General features: G+C 38.8%; 1 protein-coding gene across 2 annotated transcripts in view; it reads left to right on the forward strand.

Annotated features, from left to right (window-relative positions):
• LOC121382605 (beta-hexosaminidase subunit beta-like) overlaps positions 1–19377 on the forward strand; it is a 100484-nt gene that overhangs the window by 69880 nt on the left and 11227 nt on the right. For both annotated transcript variants that reach the window (XM_041512123.1, XM_041512124.1), the window contains exons 5-14: positions 55–167; positions 2603–2713; positions 7122–7223; positions 8552–8657; positions 12027–12234; positions 13549–13758; positions 14374–14467; positions 14858–15026; positions 15723–15813; positions 18298–18402. In XM_041512123.1, coding sequence (XP_041368057.1) covers positions 55–167; positions 2603–2713; positions 7122–7223; positions 8552–8657; positions 12027–12234; positions 13549–13758; positions 14374–14467; positions 14858–15026; positions 15723–15813; positions 18298–18402 — 1309 coding nt within the window. The remainder of the gene's footprint in view (positions 1–54; positions 168–2602; positions 2714–7121; positions 7224–8551; positions 8658–12026; positions 12235–13548; positions 13759–14373; positions 14468–14857; positions 15027–15722; positions 15814–18297; positions 18403–19377) is intronic.

Raw genomic sequence — 19377 nt, forward strand, 5'->3', positions numbered from 1 at the left:
AATTCATTAGTTGCTGTAATAATGTGGCTAAATTAGTTATATATTTGTCCACAGATCACATTATCATTAAGTCCAACCAGACGGTTCTGGAAGCGAACGAGGTGTGGGGAGCTCTGCGTGGTCTGGAGACCTTCAGCCAGCTGGTGTGGAAAGGCACAGATCAGAAGGTAATTCTTCAACTCATGGTTTAAACATCAAACTGTAAATACGTACACAGGTGAAGGCATGGAGAAGGCCAAGCACTTCACTATCAGAATATTGGAGCAATATGTCTGTAAAACAAATGAATGAATGAATGAATGAATGTTTAACGACACCCCAGCACGAAAAATACATCGGCTATTGGATGTCAAACTATGGTAATACAAATAAATAAAGTGATGATCAACATCAATATAAAAATTCAAGGTTTAAACAAAAACAGTGTAAAGAACTGTGCAAAAATACAAATACAAATATCACAGAATTTTACGGACACCGAATTTTACTGTAAACTTCAATTTGTGCTGTATTGGCCATTCTCAAAGAGAATGTTACACCCCTGCACCACGATGAGGTTACAGCACGCGCAGGGGTCTGTAAAACAATTCACAGTCTCTTGCTTCTATGCACACATAGGCGTACGGACTCCCATTATTGTAGCGGGTAAGGCTGATTTTTTTCCAAATAAAAACACAAGTGCCCGAATTAGGATAAAAACGTTTTCTTCATATTGGCATTACTGCCAAATGGCTATATTGGGTTGCAAATGAATAACTACTCATTTTTAACATGAATTACGTGTACAGCTAATATTGCGGGTAGAATATCTCTATCGTTTTTGCCCGAATTTGATGATTTGCTCCAAACACGCGTATTATGTGTCACACGTTTGAGCATTTAAACGTCCCTTAGAGAAGCTGTAGAAACACAGGTTTTGCGTTTCCACTGATGCACGCTAGTTAGTGGCAGTCTTCGTCAATGACAGTAAGTCACGGCTGCATATGCTCATGACACAATAATGAATTCCTTTGGAATCGGTGTGTTTGAGAGATACGATATTGAGTATGCTAATTAAGGTTAATAGGATTTCAAAAGTGCTTGTTTTTGAGTGGTCATAAGGAAAAACCCTTACATTTTCAAAACCCATGAAAACGGCTTGAATTTGATAAAAATCATCTTTAAAAGTGCTTGAATTGCGTATTTCTGCTGATAAATATAAAACAATTACCTTACTCAACTTTTTCTCGTAATTCCAAAATCTGTTTTCATATCTTGATCATGTACCACGAAATAAAATGGCAGATCCAAGTGCATAAATATGTACTTAGGCCAGTATTTTTAAATTTTTAGGTTTACGAACAAGAACTTTTGTGCACAAAGGTAGGAGGAAGGAAAAAAACCCACCTGTTTGGGGTGTATCAGTAGCGGTGATTTTTTTTTTTAGTATGGCTACTTTAATAGATGTGGATTCTTTGTAACAAAATAAGATTGACAAGGCACCTCTAAGCTCCCACATTTCCTGTGGGAGAATAGACACTGATGCTTTTAATGTGAGAGAAGCACTGTTGCCTTACGAAATGCGCCACAATAGACTAGAATGGTAACTTTTTTTTCTTTAGAGCTATTTGTGGAAGTCGGCGGCAAAAAAATTAAAAATAAAAGTGAAAAATACGACTTTTTTTTAAATTTTTATTTGAGCAAAATTTACGTCGGCGGGTTCGTAAACCGAATAATAAAAAAATACTGGCCTTAATATATCATTTGCATATAACTAAAAGTGAGATGATATATTTCTTGATTATTTCACACCTTATTGTTATTGGATTTAAAATAAAAAAATCCTCTTTTTTTTGGACACCTTATTTATAGCCATCAAAGATCTTCTTACGTATTACCAGAGCCGGTTTATCCTAGTAGCACATGTAGCACATGTAGCACGTGCTACGGGTCCCGCGGTGATGTGTACATTTATTTTCCCCAGGTCATTTATCCCTCTCCAGAAAGGGTTGCAAAATATGTATCCTGGGAAAGGGGCCCTGCTGTTATTTGTGCTACAGGCCCCGCGGATCCTTAAACCGGTTCGGTGTATTACAAATGAATCAGTTGTATTTCTTTTGTTCAATGGGAGGGTGGTAACAAAATTAATATCTGCATTTTGTAATTGAGATAATGATTTCGTATGTTTGGTATAATACCAGCTGAGTTCATTGATGTTCGTGTTTTAATCGGTATGTACTGTGTTGCTGCATGTATTAATATTTTTCTACATACCTGTTTTCACTATGGGTATATACCGTATTTACGGTCACGGTTTTTGCCAGAGGTTACGAAGGGTAAAATTATGTACTCTAAAATCGTGGAATTCAATGGATACATTTTAAAACCTTTCTAGATCTATAGATTATGATTAGAAAACTGCTGTTTAAATTTTGTCATGGTACAGGAAATGCAGTGTCTAATTTCCAACGAGTTCAACCCCATAACCACCTAGCAGGGACACATAAATCAATGTTGTTACCTGTACTATATACCCTAACATTACTTTCTGGCAGAAAGCCTGCTGGTGTATATACTATTGCTGTGTCTGCTGTAGGTGTAATATTGTGCATTTGTGTTTCAGCTGTACGTGATGGAGACGATTGTGATAGACAAACCACGGTTTCCACACCGAGGAATTATGATCGACACGGCGCGGCACTACATCTTTAAAGAAGTTCTATTTGACGTCATGGTATGTTATATGATGTGGGTGTGGTCGCTTATAGGAGGATGGAACCTTAAGTGAAGACAGATCGGATAACTATCGCATTGTAGAGGCGAAATATTTATTTTTGTGAAGTGAGACCAGAGTTTGACACTTTTTTTACGCTCTGTTTCGGTAAAAAAGAAGAAAAGTTTTTTTGTTTTTTTTAAATAGTTTCAAAGAAGATCACGCCTACTTGAAGGTGAAAATGTACGATTTTATTTTGGTCCTACTCTATAAAATAAAGATAAAATGTGTCCTCTCCCGCCCTTCGCTAAGGATTGTGCTCCCCCCCCCCCCCCCCCACACACACACATACACACTTAAGATAAAATCTTTCACAAAAACTACAATAAAGCCGGGTTAAACATTCATTAATCAAGAGGCGAGATGCGCGGTCGGTCTGAGATCGATTCCCGCTGGTGGGGCTATTGAGCTATTTCTCATTCAAGCCATTGCATCACGACTGGTATATCAAAGGTCGTGGTATGTGCTATCCTGTTTGTGGGATGGTGCATATAAAAGATCCCTTGCTACTAATGAAAAAATGTAGCTAATTTCCTCTCTAAGACTATATGTCAGAATTACCTAATGTTTGACATGTAATAGTCGATGATTAATAAAGCAATGTGCTCTAGTGGTATCGTTCAAGAAAAAACAACTTTTCATTCATTCATTCATTTCAATCCTAAAACGGGCTCAGTTGCTGCGTTGTCTGCTGGAGCTCCAAGAACTGTAAGGGCGGCCCAGTGGTAAAACGTTCGCTTGATGCGCAGTCTGTCTGGGATCGATCCCCGTCGGTGGGCCCATTGGACTATTTCTCGCTCCAGCCAGTGAACCACGACTGGTATATCAAAGGCCGTGGTATGTGTTATTCTGTCTGTGGGATGGTGCATATAAAACATCCCTTGCTGCTAATCGAAAAGAGTGGCCCATGAAGTGGCGACAGCGGGTTTCCTCTCTCAATATCTGTGTTGTCCTTAACCATATGTCCGACGCCATATATCCGTAAATAAAATGTGTTGAGTGCGTCGTTAAATAAAACATTTCCTTTCCAAGAACTGTAAGCCTACTTCTGGATGTGAGAGTACTGAAACACCCACAGGAAATGTCGGTGACGTCACAAGTTGATTAGTGAGATTCTGTATGCATTTGTTCGAATATCATTCATACTCGTGTGGAGTGTCTGAGGTTGTATACTGTTTACACAACGACATACTAAACAGAATATTCGTGTTTAACTGTTTATGTTATGACGTCTTGTGCTGCTATTGCAATTAACTGATCTTACATGTCTAGACACCAATACAATCGATCTATATATCTATTCAAAATATTAAATAGATGCAATGTGTGATGTTTATGCCAACGTAAGGCAATGCAAGAACTGTTTAAATAATTTAAACACATTATTTACGATACGTGTATTTCGTGTGTTAACGATTCTTTAATCATTATTGTGAAGCTACGAGCATTGAGTCCTGGAGTCAACCTAACCTGTTCAACTCACTCTATCACTGGTGTAGCTAGGGTGCATGTGGGCCATGCCTCCCCACCTCACATCCTCCCCCATCATCTCTTGTTACTCCCCTGTCGTCCCTCACATATCAGCCGGCGTCCGCGCGATTTTTCTAATCGCAGGAGTCGCCCTGGCGGATTTAGAGCCCGTGGATGAATCGGGCGAATTTCATGTATGCGACGTGTGCCCTCACATATTATGCGGGGCCAGATCAGCGACATGTCTACGGGATTGCCACGACCTAAAATCGCGCTTGGATATGTAAGGGCCGCTTAATGGCCGGCGCAGACGAGCGTTAAAAAACGCCAAGTGACGTGTGTAATCATGTGGCATGTACAAAATGGCAGCAAACATTACATTGAAAATAAATTGCGATGCAAAAAACAAAACAAAAAAAACAAACAAAAAAACAAAAAACAAACAAACAACAACAACAACAACAACAACCCAACAAATGGTGCCACATATCATGTCGTTGACTTTATTTACGTCAAATGTAGGCTTACTGTACGGAAATTACATATACCAGTCATTTGTAATTTTTCGGCAATTTGTCCCATTGCCGCAGCCTTCAAAACTCTGCCACTATACTCCGGTTAATCAACCTGTCACAGGCACGTTCTCTCCTGGTAGAGCTCTATTAACATGTGTTCGTTTTCTTGAGTCCATTGTGTCGGTGGATGACGCCATTTTGAAACTCTTCGACAGACGATTGGTTCATCTAACAAATCTCAACGCAACGCAGACGCAGACTGACGCACACGGTGCGTTTTCAGTCGGATCCGTCTGCGTTCATCCGTTCAATATCAAACATGTTTGATTTCTGGAAATGCATCGCAGCGTTAAAATACGCAACGCAGGTTAGTCGCACACGGTGCGTTTTTATTGCGTTCATCCTATTTTCCCCGGACTGCGATTTTTATCGCTCGTGTGCGCCGGCTTTACGGCAATGCACTATTTCTATTACCATTGTTAAAGGCGCAGACTCTAATTTCATCCCGTGGACTGAATGGACACTAACTTTAGTTAATCTACAAACCTGCAACACATATGGATAAGATTACAGTGGAGAGAAGCTAAAATCGGTGATGTTTAAACGTGGAAATGCCGTATAAAATATATATAAAGAGTTTGTCCCGATAACCATTACTTCTGAGACGAACGTGCGTTTTTAAACTGCATTTTGGCGTATTACAAAAATCTTAATGACCAGAAGCACTTCAGCTGTACGAAAATTACTATTCTAAATACTAAAATGTAAATACTTCTAATTTAAATTATAACAAAACAACTTTAATAGTTTTGAATGACAGGTGTTTCGGCCATAATGAGGACTACCAGTCCTTATAACAAAACAACTTTAATAGTTTTGAATGACAGGTGTTTCGGCCATAATGAGGACTACCAGTCCTTATAACGAAACATGGGGCGGGACGTAGCCCAGTGGTAAAGCGCTCGCTTGATGCGCAGTCGGTTTGGGATCGATCCCCGTCGGTGGGCCCATTTGGGCTATATCTTGCTCCAGCCAGTGCACCACGACTGGTACATCAAAGGTCATGTTGTGTGTTATCCTATTTATGGGATGGTGCATATAAAAGATCCCTTGTTGCTAATCGAAAAAGAGTAGCCCGTGAAATGGCGACAGCGGGTTTCCTCCTTCAATATCTATGTGGTCCTTAACCATATGTCCGACGTCATATAACCGTAAATAAAATGTGTTGAGTGCGTCGTTAAATAAAACATTTCCTCTTCCTTCTTCTTATAACGGAACATCCTCCTATTTTCTTTGAGATGACTACCACTCCCAAAACTGGTTGGACAAATCTGAACTCACAAGATACAGAGCTCAGTTGACATTAGACACTGTCTTAAAACACTTCGGATCAGGTCCGAATGAATCGGGGGTGGGGTGTACTGTGCCCCCCCCCACATGAGTTTTCCTACTCTTATATAAATAAATGTAAAACTAAGGCTCCTCCCTCCCCCACACACACACGAGAATGTAGCCTCTCCACTAGAGATTGTGTATCCCATTCCAGATATCGTTCTTACAGGCTTGGTGATGACATTAATCGCTGTCAGACAGTTATGATCAGAGGTGAGTTCAGCCAAATCGAGCTAAAAAAAAGCAACAAAAAACTCCGTTCTAGACTGGTTTATAGGTTTCTTTTCTTTGTAAACCAAATGACCATATCGCGAATGTTGGCATCCGTAAAAATCATGGGCGTCATTTGCTGAAGAAGAGTGTGTGTGTGTGGGGGGGGGGGGGGGGGGGGGGGGGGCGTTTATAACAAATATTTTTGTTGAGCAACCGCTGTTCATCCAGAACAAACAGCTGTGTTGGGTGCATTCCAGGGCCGTAGCTAGCAGGGATGTGTATGTGTGTGTGTGTGGGGGGGGGGGGGGGGGGGGGGGGGGAGGGGGGGTATAAAAATCCGCTAAAAATAATAGAAACTGAAAGAAAATCCCCAATCCATGTAGGGATAGGGACAGCCCCCCCCCCCCCCGTCCCCCACTAAGTGACGTCCTTGGTAATAGCACAGCCTATTGTTGTCAAAAGCTTTGTATAAAATTACTCGAGTGGTGTGAATGGTGGTATTTCTAATGTATTGGTTTTCTATAAATATCTCCGGACCTGCCTTATACAAATACAGTAAAGTACCAAGACTCGTAGGATTATTTACAAATGGAGACGAATACTCCTACCATTTACGAAAGCAGGAGTTACGTCCCTTAGTTATAATTTAACGTTTCAACTTCTATTCGGATCCTTTTTTGTTTCTTATATACATATACATGGTGTGTTTTGTTGTTTTTTTATTTATATATATATATATATATATACACACACATATATTCTTTTCTTTGTATTTTCAGGATGGGATGGAAATGAATAAAATGAATGTGCTTCATTGGCATATAGTGGACGACCAATCGTTTCCGTTCCAGAGCAAGACATTCCCAGAACTAAGCAAGAAGGTGCTATAACTATTTATATAATTATGTAATCATAATACGTTGTATGTCAATTTATCATTGGTTTAAATTAACCTGAATGCATGACAGTTGTATGTATTTCAATGTTACTTAAATAATGTTTTTGAAAAATATTGTGGTGCTATATAATTAAGTGATTGTCTTAACAGCCATGTCATATATCGATGGTTAACTTAGTGTGGGGATCGGGAAGGTCTAGCAGGTATGTATCTTACAGCTCAATATCCACTGCATACAGACACGTACATGCACACACAAAGTAGTGTAAATATACTGGGATTCACATTATTAGGTTATATTATATGGGAAACAAAATAAATGGAAGTTAAAAAAAGGCTACATGTGATTTGATGACACTGAGATGGGACACCATACATATTTCAATACATTTTAAATCTAAATCGGTCAGATAGATCACTGCTGCCATTACGATTATTTACTAATGATACTAATCTACCTAGCTGATGAAAAAAAAGAGACAAAAAGTAGTCAAAATGTTATTTTAATTGGACCTGAAATCTGCCAGTTACTGCAGAATGACTCACATGCTCGTGCACATGTACGCATAGAGAGAGAGAGAGAGAGAGAGAGAGAGAGAGAGAGAGAGAGAGAGAGAGAGAGAGAGAGAGAGAGAGAGAGAGAGAGAGAGAGAGAGAAAAAAACCAGGGCCATACCTAGCATAAAATAATTAGGGGTAGAAAATTAGGGCATAGTAATATAATGTTTTATCTAGTGAGAAATGACATCCAGTACACACACACACACACACACACACACACACACACACACACACACACACACACATATATATATATATATATATATATATATATATATATATATGTATGTATATATAAAGACACATACACACAAACAAACAATTAACAGATAAAAAAAAACAATTTAAGACTGATCGTTTTTGGGAAAGGAGACATATACCCATTAACAAATCTTCAGACATTTAGTATGGGTGACAAGCGCTTGCTACAGTTTATTCTTCCCATCGCAGCACACAAATGTTGCAGACGTATATATTTTAACAGAGGTAATAAATATAAAGTTGTTAAAAAGAAAAATTATTATTATATTTTAACTACTAAATGAATGAAATAAAAGAGACTCATTGAAGAACAATAATTTAGTTTTGGGGTGGGTGTTTTGTTTAATTTAAAATATGTTTATCATAAATAAAAGCGTTACCAACCAATTCAATACGTATGTTACATTAGAATATCACATATGCAACATCTAGTCACTTTGAAGTTAAACGAGTAGGAATAAATAAGTAATCATGGATACTTTTCTTTAAGGGCGCCTATCATGCAACCTATGTGTACAGCCATGAAGACATAGGGTATATCATTGAATACGGGAGACTACGAGGAATTAGAGTAATTCCGGAATTTGATGTTCCAGGTCAGATTGTATTCGATTACTTGACTTCTTACTTGAATTATTGATTGGTTGGTTTCTTTGTTGGTTCCCTGATTGATTGACTGGTTACATGCTTGCTTGCTTCCTTAAACACTGGTTGGTTAGGTCATTGACTGATTGATTCATTGATCCATATCATGCTTCCTTGCTTAAATACTCTCTCTTGGACACACAACTCAGCTATGTGGACTGTCTGTTCAGGACAGTAGGTTAGTGGTTAATCGTTAATGATTAGTGAGAGAGAAGTCGGTGTAGTGGCCTTATATCTACCGACTGAGTCGTTATAAATTCGCTCTGGGTGGTAGCAAGTTCTGGGGTGCGAACCCAGCATCTACCAGATTTAAATCTGATGGCTTAACCACTACACCACCCAGGCCGGTGGCTTTGTAAATTCAGCCTTAAAAGTTTTATAAGCACGTGACCTAATTTTAACTCATTACAATTACTATACACAGGTCACACCTATGCCTGACTGTAACTCATAATTAATATACACAGGTCACACCTATGCCTGACTGTAACTCATTATAATTAATATACACAGGTCACACCTATGCCTGACTGTAACTCATTATATTTAAATTACACAGGTCACACCTATGTCTGACTTTAACTCATTACAATTACTATACACAGGTCACACCTATGCCTGACTGTAACTCATTATAATTAATGTACACAGGTCACACCTATGCCTGACTGTAACTCATTATATTGATAACATACATTTTTCAAAATGTGTCCAGCTATGTGTCTTTATGACAACCAGGATCTGGTGTATTCTGACATAAACTGACAACCTCACTGAAACTGTTGTTTCTTCAGTGCAACCTAATATAATGTACACCTCAAAAAGCATATATATTGCATATAGTTTTGTACAAATGCAATATGTCATATTAAACAACAACATGTTTTAAAATAAAACTCCTGAAGATATTTACTTTCAGTTGGGTGTGTGTACTCAGGTATATATGTAGAGACAACAAAGATAGTCAGAGTACCTCTACCCCTTTAAAGAATTCCATTAAAACACATGCACTTGATTGACCTCTAGATTATGAAGACCTTAACAGGCACATCAAAGAAATATCAGTATTAAACAAATACACTGTCTGAGGAAGGAAACACACACATGACTGTACCTGTATGAAGTAATGACTTAATGTCCTGAACATTAGTGTTGGGAGGAAATCATGTATGCTGGGTGTGGGTGTCTTCAAGTTACCAGGTGTGGGAATTTCAAATCCATCGGCCATGCTGATTTTCATAATGAACCATCAAAACTATTGGCAGCCACCAATATTCCTGACTATATTTTATTTATAGCCTACTGTAGTTGGAGGTTTTAATAGTTGTGATATCTGGAATAATCATGCAGCTTTAACACATTTATTTTTGATTAATTACTGAAAAAAACTATTTTTAAATGACAAAATTACCCGAACATCTATTTTCTTGCATTATTTTCTAATCCAGATGAATACAATATGTACATTAGATGTATTCCTACAATCTGTAATCCAGCATTTTATTTAGCTAGTAACATTAGGTAATACAGCTTTAACAATAAAATAAATTATCAACTTAATCCAAGGCAAATAATCAAATGTGAAAAAAATTGGTTCTGAATCTAGTATAAACTCAAAATGCTTTTCATGAGAGCTAACTAAGTGATTATTAAGAAAGAAAAAAATGATCTGGAGATCTAAGTATATGTTTAACAACCTTATTGTTATGTACAAATAAGAACAGAAGGCACAATAGTGACAACAAATTTAATTATGTTTTTAGTAAAGTTTTTCTTCAAATTTACTTTAAATTTTGCATAAAACTACAAATCTGTCTAAAATATAACTTAGCACCCTATAAATATATCAAAATGACAATAAAAATCAACTTCTTTACAAATTTGAGTTTTCAGAATTTCATACATAAAAAATTAACAATGTTAATGGAAACTAAAGACATTAACCCACTATTGCCACATGCTATTTTTAATATAAAAATAAATTGCTATTAAAATCTTAGCTCAGGTTGCCTATATATAATGCCATATTTAAGAGCAGTTGTATATGGCAAGTCAAATACCATGTAAAAAGAAATTATTGAAATCTTTACAGTATGAATTATAGGCCAAAACCAACTTTTCTTCAGTGCTAACTTTGATTCAAACTCCATTCAGAGCCATGTACAGAGATTATTGTCAAGGTCAAGGTCATTGCGAACTTGCATGATCGAGTGATGGCTAATTAATCAACCAGTATAGTTTAATTAAATAAAATGACAAAATCATAATATTTTTTATTATGCACTGAATATGTGCTATAGGGTGTATACTACCAAATCAAATCCCATAGACGACAATAGTAACTTATGTGGCTAAAACTCCTACCTGCAACGTATCAACCGACATAAACGCCACGGATATAAATACTACCACCCCTTACACTTAAAGTGAATCAGAAAAAAATGGGGGTCAAGCTGCTCGTTTCTGAGATAACAGGTAGCGTCTATGACTACCCTAGTTTCGCACAAAATTCGAGTACTGTTTTTTTACAGGTACCCCATACATGTTTCAAGCACAAGGCTACTTGACACATTGGTACTAGATGAAATAAAATTGCAATTTTTTTTTACACAGATGAAACTATTATTTTTTACAACCAACACACTCACATTTATAACCAATCACAGGACTTGTGGTGTTCACTTCTCTATCAAAAGTTGGGTGCACGTCGAACTTTGACCCAGCCGGAAGTTATTTGGTTTAGTACTACCTATATAATTAATGTACACAGGTCACATCTATGTCTGACTTTAACTCATTACAATTACTATGCACAGGTCACACCTATGCCTGACTAACTCAGTATAATTAATGTACACAGGTCACACCTATGTCTGACTTTAACTGATTATAATTAATGTACACAGGTCACATCTATGTCTGACTGTAACTCATTACAATTACTATACACAGGTCACACCTATGCCTGACTGTAACTCATTATAATTAAATTACACAGGTCACACCTATGCCTGACTGTAACTCATTACAATTAATATACACAGGTCACACCTATGCCTGACTGTAACTAATTTTAATTAATATACACAGGTCACATCTATGTCTGACTTTAACTCATTACAATTACTATACACAGGTCACACCTATGCCTGACTGTAAGTCATTATAATTAATATACACAGGTCACACCTATGCCTGACTGTAACTCATTATAATTACCATACACAGGTCACATCTATGCCTGACTGTAACTCATTACAATTACCATGCACAGGTCACACCTATGCCTGACTGTAACTCATTACAATTACCATGCACAGGTCACACCTATGCCTGGGGTCTCTCTCAACCTGGTCTGCTGTCTCACTGTTCGAATCCCGTCATGCCTCAGCCTGGTTATATGGGACCGATGGACGCCAGTAAGGATGAGACCTACACATTCCTCAAGTCATTCTTCAAAGAAGTTCTGTCTGTGTTCAAGGACCAGTTCATACACATTGGAGGAGACGAAGTGCCCGTCGAGTGCTGGTAATACTCTACATCTTTAGTATAGTATACTAGTAGTATTCTGGATTAATTTAGGGAGTTGGTGCTGCTTACAAATTAAAACAGGCCACCTTCAATTACCCAAAAATACACTAGTATGCATTATAATTATGTAAACCAATGTTCCTTTTAGCACCTGATAATGGATCATGCAAGCAATCACGACTTTGCCTAATGTCCTTTCGACTACGCCTTGTGTCGAGATGCAAATTTGATATCGGAATACAGTTTTGTCTTCAGATTCTTTAGAATTACCTAGCTAACCAATTTTCGACATCGTCCATATTAAACGAACATTTATTAGCCATGGTTACAGACATTGGGTCAATTGTTCAAACGTTAGTTAGGGACAGGCCTTAGTATAGGCATAAGCCTGTTGGCTGATCCCCAAACGCAAATGTCGCAGCTATAAATATTGTTTAAACCAAACATCAGTTAGCTTAACCAGTACTATTAGACTAGCCCAGGCTTAATTTAACTGTGCTGTGAACAACTGGATCTTTGCCATGAAAACCAAATAAGTGAAGTGATTAACTGCTCCCTTGACTTTGATGGGGAACCCTTTAAGATATTACAATACTGGGATTTGATATTTAATCCTTTTGCAGGAATTACGTTTTTTTGTTTGTTTTTAAATCACATTTAACAACAAACTTAATGTATTTTACTTGCGGTTATATGGCTTCGGACATATATTTAAGGACAACACAGATGACGAGAAAGGAAACCCACTGCCACAACTCTACGTTTTGCAAGTGATCTTGTATATGTAATATCTCACAGACAGGATAGTACATATTACAGCTTTTGTTACACTAGTTGTGGAGCACTGGCTGGAACGAGAAATAGGCAAGTGAGCTGAAAGTAGAAGGCTGTGGGATGTTATATCTGGACGTAATCCAGTGGTAAAGCGCTTGCTTGATGCGCGGTCGGTCTTGGGTCGATCCTCGTCGGTGGGCCCATTGGGCTATTTCTCGTTCCAGAAAGTGTACCACGACTGGTATATCAAAAACTGTGGTATGTGCTATCCTATATGTGGGATGGTGCATAAAAATTACCCTTTACTACTAATGGAGCAGGTTACTTCTCTAAGGCTACATGTCAAAATTATCAAATGTTTCACATCCAATAGCCTATGATTAATAAATCAGTGTGCTCTAGCGATGACGTTATGCAAAACAAACGTTTAACTAATGTAAATTGTAAGCATGAAGATTAGCCAGCAATGTAACAGCAATAGCTGTCAAAAACATTGCCGCTTCCCAATGACTAACTATTGAAAACTCTCTATTGTAGGAATTCGAATCCGACGATCATGAAAGAAGGAGAGAAGCTGTACAGAAAATGGAAAGGGGACAAACAATCAACATCGAGTAACATGATGGATCAGAATGTCATCCGTGTGCAGCAGTCAGGGTACAACTCGAACAATATGATGCAGGCCAGACCTATGACTAACCAGATGCCATTCGGGTCACACCAACTGTGGGACTACTTTCAGAATAGGTACCGTATAGGACAATTGTGCATAGGCTTACGGGCTCCCATTTTTGTAGGGGTTGGGCAGGCTGGCTTTAGCACGAATTAAACAAAAATGCCCGAATGTGGAAAAAATAATATAGGGTTGCAAACAAATCACTACGCATAATTTTGTACATGAATTACAACTACTTTTGAGGTTTGAATAATGGAAATAATGGTTAAAAAGTATCGGGATAGCACATTTTGCCCGAATATCTGTATCATTTTTGCCCTAATTTGAGGTTTTGCTACAGCACTGGGGGCAGTTCCTTCCTGCCCCCTGTCTCATACGCTTATACTTGTGCTATCTGGACAGACAAATGAAGGATGATGTACATGGTGGGGGGGGGGGGGGGGGAAGGTCTAGAATGTCATGAGCAAAGTGTTTAGGGGATCAGCTCCCCCAGAATATACATATTAAATTATTTTTTTTTAGACTGGTTTGAATGCCCAACAATGGAAAGATCTGATTTTTAATAAAATGATTTCAGTAGTTAGTGTATGTATCTTAGTTTGTGTGTCTGTGTGTGTTTCTCTCCTTTGTTTTTTTGAAAAAAGTGTCTTATATCTCAGGATCTTTTTGGGGTTTTTTTTAACAAGGTTTATGGGAGATTTAGATGGAATGAAAAAGGATCGGCCTGCTGGACTGAAATACATGATGTGGCAGGAAGCAGCAATGAAAACAGATATTAAGGTGAGTGTAATAGCTGGCTCTGTGATGATGATGATGATGATGATGATAATAATCTTGATCATGATAATAATGATGATGATGACGACGATGGTGATCTTGATCATGATAATGATGGTGATGGTAATGATAATGATGATGATGATATTCTATATAAATATTGCTGTTATCAAAGTATATCAGCTAATGACGGTGATCGTTTCATTACTTTCTGTCTTAGCTTTACATTTCCATATTCACAATAAAAAATAAACTATAAGTTTTCATATAAATTTTTAATTTTCTCTGACACTTTTGTCATTTCGATAATTATGTTGTACATAAATACTTCAAACAAATATTTTTTTATCAGGTTTTTTTTTCCATTATAATAAGTGACTTTTATGTTTTCAGAAATTTGTAAATGATACTGTTGTCATAATCTGGCTTGGTAATGCCCAGCTTCTGCGGGAAGCAATCTACAAAGGTTACAAAGTCTTGTACACGTCCTGCTGGTACCTCGATAACATATCGCCAGGCCCTGACTGGCAGAAGTACTACAAATGTGATCCTGCTTTTCCAGGTGAGGGCTTTCTGCCACGTGTATTCAGTGACAACACTCAAAATTCTATGTAAACTGGAATTCACTCCAAACCAGACGTTTTTCAGTGTCCTTGTGTCAATACCAGTACAGAACCTCTCTAAACCAGATACCCCTTATAACTGGATTTTTTTCTTGGCCCCTTGGATGTCCGGTGTAGAGGGGTTGTACTGCTAAATAATAAGGGAATGGTTTATTGAACGACGCACTCAACACATTTTATTTACGGTTATATGACATCGAACATATGGTTACGGAAACTACTACTAAATAAAAATCCATAGACGACAGTAGTAACAGGTGTGGCTAATATTGCTACACAAGGCGTTTTAGTCAACATGGTATAAATACTACAATCACTCACTTTTAAAGTAAACTAGAAAAAGAAATGAAGAGGGGGCTTTAAACTGCTAATTTTAGATGTTATGGGAACTTATCTTTAGCTACTGTAGTTCGGCATACCTTTGTCATCCTATTTTTACTAGGATAGTGTGTGTTTAATGCACAATAGTAGCTGGGTCAAATTAGATTACGGGAATGTACTGGCCAGTTTATGCAATATTTTATGTCACATATCTCACAAAGGTCAGCCGTGGTCTTGTGTAACTGAAATTCAAGTGATGATGCCTGACTTCAATGCTGTGTGGATGTTTCTTGAAATGGTCATTATCCTTGCAGGACAAGGTGTTGATGAAACTAAAGTGCTTGGTGGAGAGGCATGTCTGTGGGCGGAGTATATAACCAACGAGAACTTAATGGTGCTACTATGGTGAGTCATACCCATTGTGTCTTATTTAGCTGAAGTTATATTAGTGATAACTAATGACCACTAGCAGTTTTCATCCGGAGCAAAATCAAGGCGAGCTAAAGATCACTCACCTGAAATGGTTCTAGATGAGCAATCACATGAAGTTTTAAATTAAACATTGTACTGCAAGGCGGTCAATTTGTCTCTCTTCTAAAATGTTCCACGCGAATGAAGTGGCAAAGACTGATTAGTCATAACAAATAATAAGTCATGATAACTTAAAATAAATCTGAACAACAAAACTCTTTTCCCATATCAAAATCGTATCTCTGTACAAGGCAGAGTGGAAAGGGTGTTAGACAAACTTGTGATTGCAGCCGTGATCCACTACCAGATGCTCGTCCTTTAGAGGACCCCCACTCCTCAGGGAAATCTGTGACAGGGTGTTAGTCAAATTTGTGATTGCAGCCGTGATCCACTACCAGATGCTCGTCCTTTAGAGGACCCCCACTCCTCAGGGAAATCTGTGACAGGGTGTTAGACAAACTTGTGATTGCAGCCGTGATCCACTACCAGATGCTCGTCCTTAAGAGGACCCCCACTCCTCAGGGAAATCTGTCACAGGGTGTTAGACAAACTTGTGATTGCAGCCGTGATCCACTACCAGATGCTCGTCCTTAAGAGGACCCCCACTCCTCAGGGAAATCTGTGACAGGGTGTTAGACAAACTTGTGATTGCAGCCGTGATCCACTACCAGATGCTCGTCCTTAAGAGGACCCCCACTCCTCAGGGAAATCTGTGACAGGGTGTTAGACAAACTTGTGATTGCAGCCGTGATCCACTGCCAGATGCTCGTCCTTAAGAGGACCCCCATTCCTCAGGGAAATCTGTGACAGGGTATTAGACAAACTTGTGATTGCAGCCGTGATCCACTACCAGATGTTCGTCCTTAAGAGGACCCCCACTCCTCAGGGAAATCTGTGACAGGGTGTTAGACAAACTTGTGATTGCAGCCGTGATCCACTACCAGATGTTCGTCCTTAAGAGGACCCCCACTCCTCAGGGAAATCTGTGACAGGGTGTTAGACAAATTTGTGATTGTAGCCGTGATCCACTACCAGATGCTCGTCCTTTAGAGGACCCCCACTCCTCAGGAAAATCTGTGACAGGGTGTTAGACAAACTTGTGATTGCAGCCGTAATCCACTACCAGATGCTCGTCCTTAAGAGGACCCCCACTCCTCAGGGAAATCTGTGACAGGGTGTTAGACAAACTTGTGATTGCAGCCGTGATCCACTACCAGATGCTCGTCCTTAAGAGGACCCCCACTCCTCAGGGAAAGCTGTGACAGGGTGTTAGACAAACTTGTGATTGCAGCCGTGATCCACTACCAGATGCTCGTCCTTAAGAGGACCCCCACTCCTCAGGGAAATCTGTGACAGGGTGTTAGACAAACTTGTGATTGCAGCCGTGATCCACTACCAGATGCTCGTCCTTAAGAGGACCCCCACTCCTCAGGGAAAGCTGTGACAGGGTGTTAGACAAACTTGTGATTGCAGCCGTGATCCACTACCAGATGCTCGTCCTTAAGAGGACCCCCACTCCTCAGGGAAATCTGTGACAGGGTGTTAGACAAACTTGTGATTACAGCCGTGATCCACTACCAGATGCTCGTCCTTTAGAGGACCCCCCCCCCCCCCCCCCCACTCCTCAGGGAAATCTGTGACAGGGTGTTAGGCAAACTTGTGATTGCAGCCGTGATCCACTACCAGATGCTCGTCCTTTAGAGGACCCCCACTCCTCAGGGAAATCTGTGACAGGGTGTTAGACAAACTTGTGATTGCAGCCGTAATCCACTACCAGATGCTCGTCCTTAAGAGGACCCCCACTCCTCAGGGAAATCTGTGACAGGGTGTTAGACAGACTTGTAATTGCAGCCGTGATCCACTACCAGGAGCTCGTCCTTTAGAGGACCCCCACTCCTCAGGGAAATCTGTGACAGGGTGTTTCATCCCTCCTGTACTGCCTATAGGAGGACTGCCACTTTCAATAAATTGATTATTCTCTGGCAATATTAGCATGTAAAAAAACACGTTTTGATACATACAATTAGAATTGCCAGCCTATGAACATTATGTGAAGTGGGACGTATGTTATCATTGGTGAATGTAGGGATGTGAGGAAGGGCACAAGAATATGTTTTGGTGTGTGTGTCTGTGTGTGTGTGTGTGTGTATATATATATATATATATATATATATATATATATATATATATATATATATGTATGTATTTATATATAGTAGGACAGTATCCAGTAAATGTTTTAGGCCTCAGATGGGTGGATATGGGTGTTGAGGCACAGTTGTAGTGTATTTATTATGGGTTGTTGTGGACTCACCCAGTGACGGAATACCTATGGGTTACACATCAAACTAGTGCAGTTTAAATTATCTGAGGTGATGGTAAGCAAACATTCCTTTCTTTTCTTTTCTTTGACTACAGGCCTCGCGCGTCGGCTGCTGCTGAACGACTGTGGAGTACACGAGACACGCAGAATATCGAGGAAGCGGCGCCCAGGCTCCATGAACAACGATGCAGAATGCTGAGGTATGTATACTCGTCAATGTTTAATCAGTCAGTTGGGCTAACTCCATTGGCCTAGCTGGGATGGGGGCTCAAGGTGGCCCACGCCCCACCGCAATCACATCACTTGATTGTTTCCCACCACCTTTTATATTGGCCTGTCACTCCATAACACAACTCATAGACAGTGTGGGTGTTCCACACTATATAGGTTTCACCAATGTAAACTCCCGGCTACGCCAGTGGCTACATCATCAGGAATATAGTCAGAAGGGGTATTATACATGAAATTAGATAGTGTTATATTGTGACAGTCGGTGTCCTGATAGCATCATATCAGTTACATGATGTTGAAGCTGAATGATTAAAAGACTAGGGCAGCCAACACATTTAAGAACACAACGAAAATATATAAAATTTATGAAACTACCTTTTCAATCTATTAATTTAAGTACCATTACCAAACGAAATGTTATTGAGTTTTTAAGCAAATTAATTATACAATGAATATCTAAGCCAATAAAAATAAAGATTTCATTGTACTGGGAAACTTATAACATGTATCTCACCAATTTATCAGTGTATGACTCCAAGTATGAATTTTTACAGACCGTTCCTGAGTTTGCTGCATGTTTTAAGATGTTATCGACTAGCATAAACCTTATAACGATTGTAATTACATATCAACTATATTTTTCTGCATGAAATATTAGAGTCTGTATATTAAACGTGTTTCTGATAGTTCTAATATTTGTACTAAGTTAAATTTCATTTTAATTCCTAATTTTGTTTTCGTACGTACACAGTTATTTGAAGACAAAATCCAGTTTGGGCTTCTTACAAATTTTGAATACAGAAACACATTGAATATAAAGACACTGATATTCTAAACAAGAAAATATATTTAATATGTAAGTTTAATCGTAGAAATATTTTTTTAGTCGGAAACATCTTACAATGCAGCAAACTCAGGAATGTCTCTTTAAGGGGAGCTATTAA

The sequence above is a fragment of the Gigantopelta aegis genome, chromosome 10 (genome assembly GCF_016097555.1).
Source record: "Gigantopelta aegis isolate Gae_Host chromosome 10, Gae_host_genome, whole genome shotgun sequence".
Taxonomy (NCBI): domain Eukaryota; kingdom Metazoa; phylum Mollusca; class Gastropoda; order Neomphalida; family Peltospiridae; genus Gigantopelta; species Gigantopelta aegis.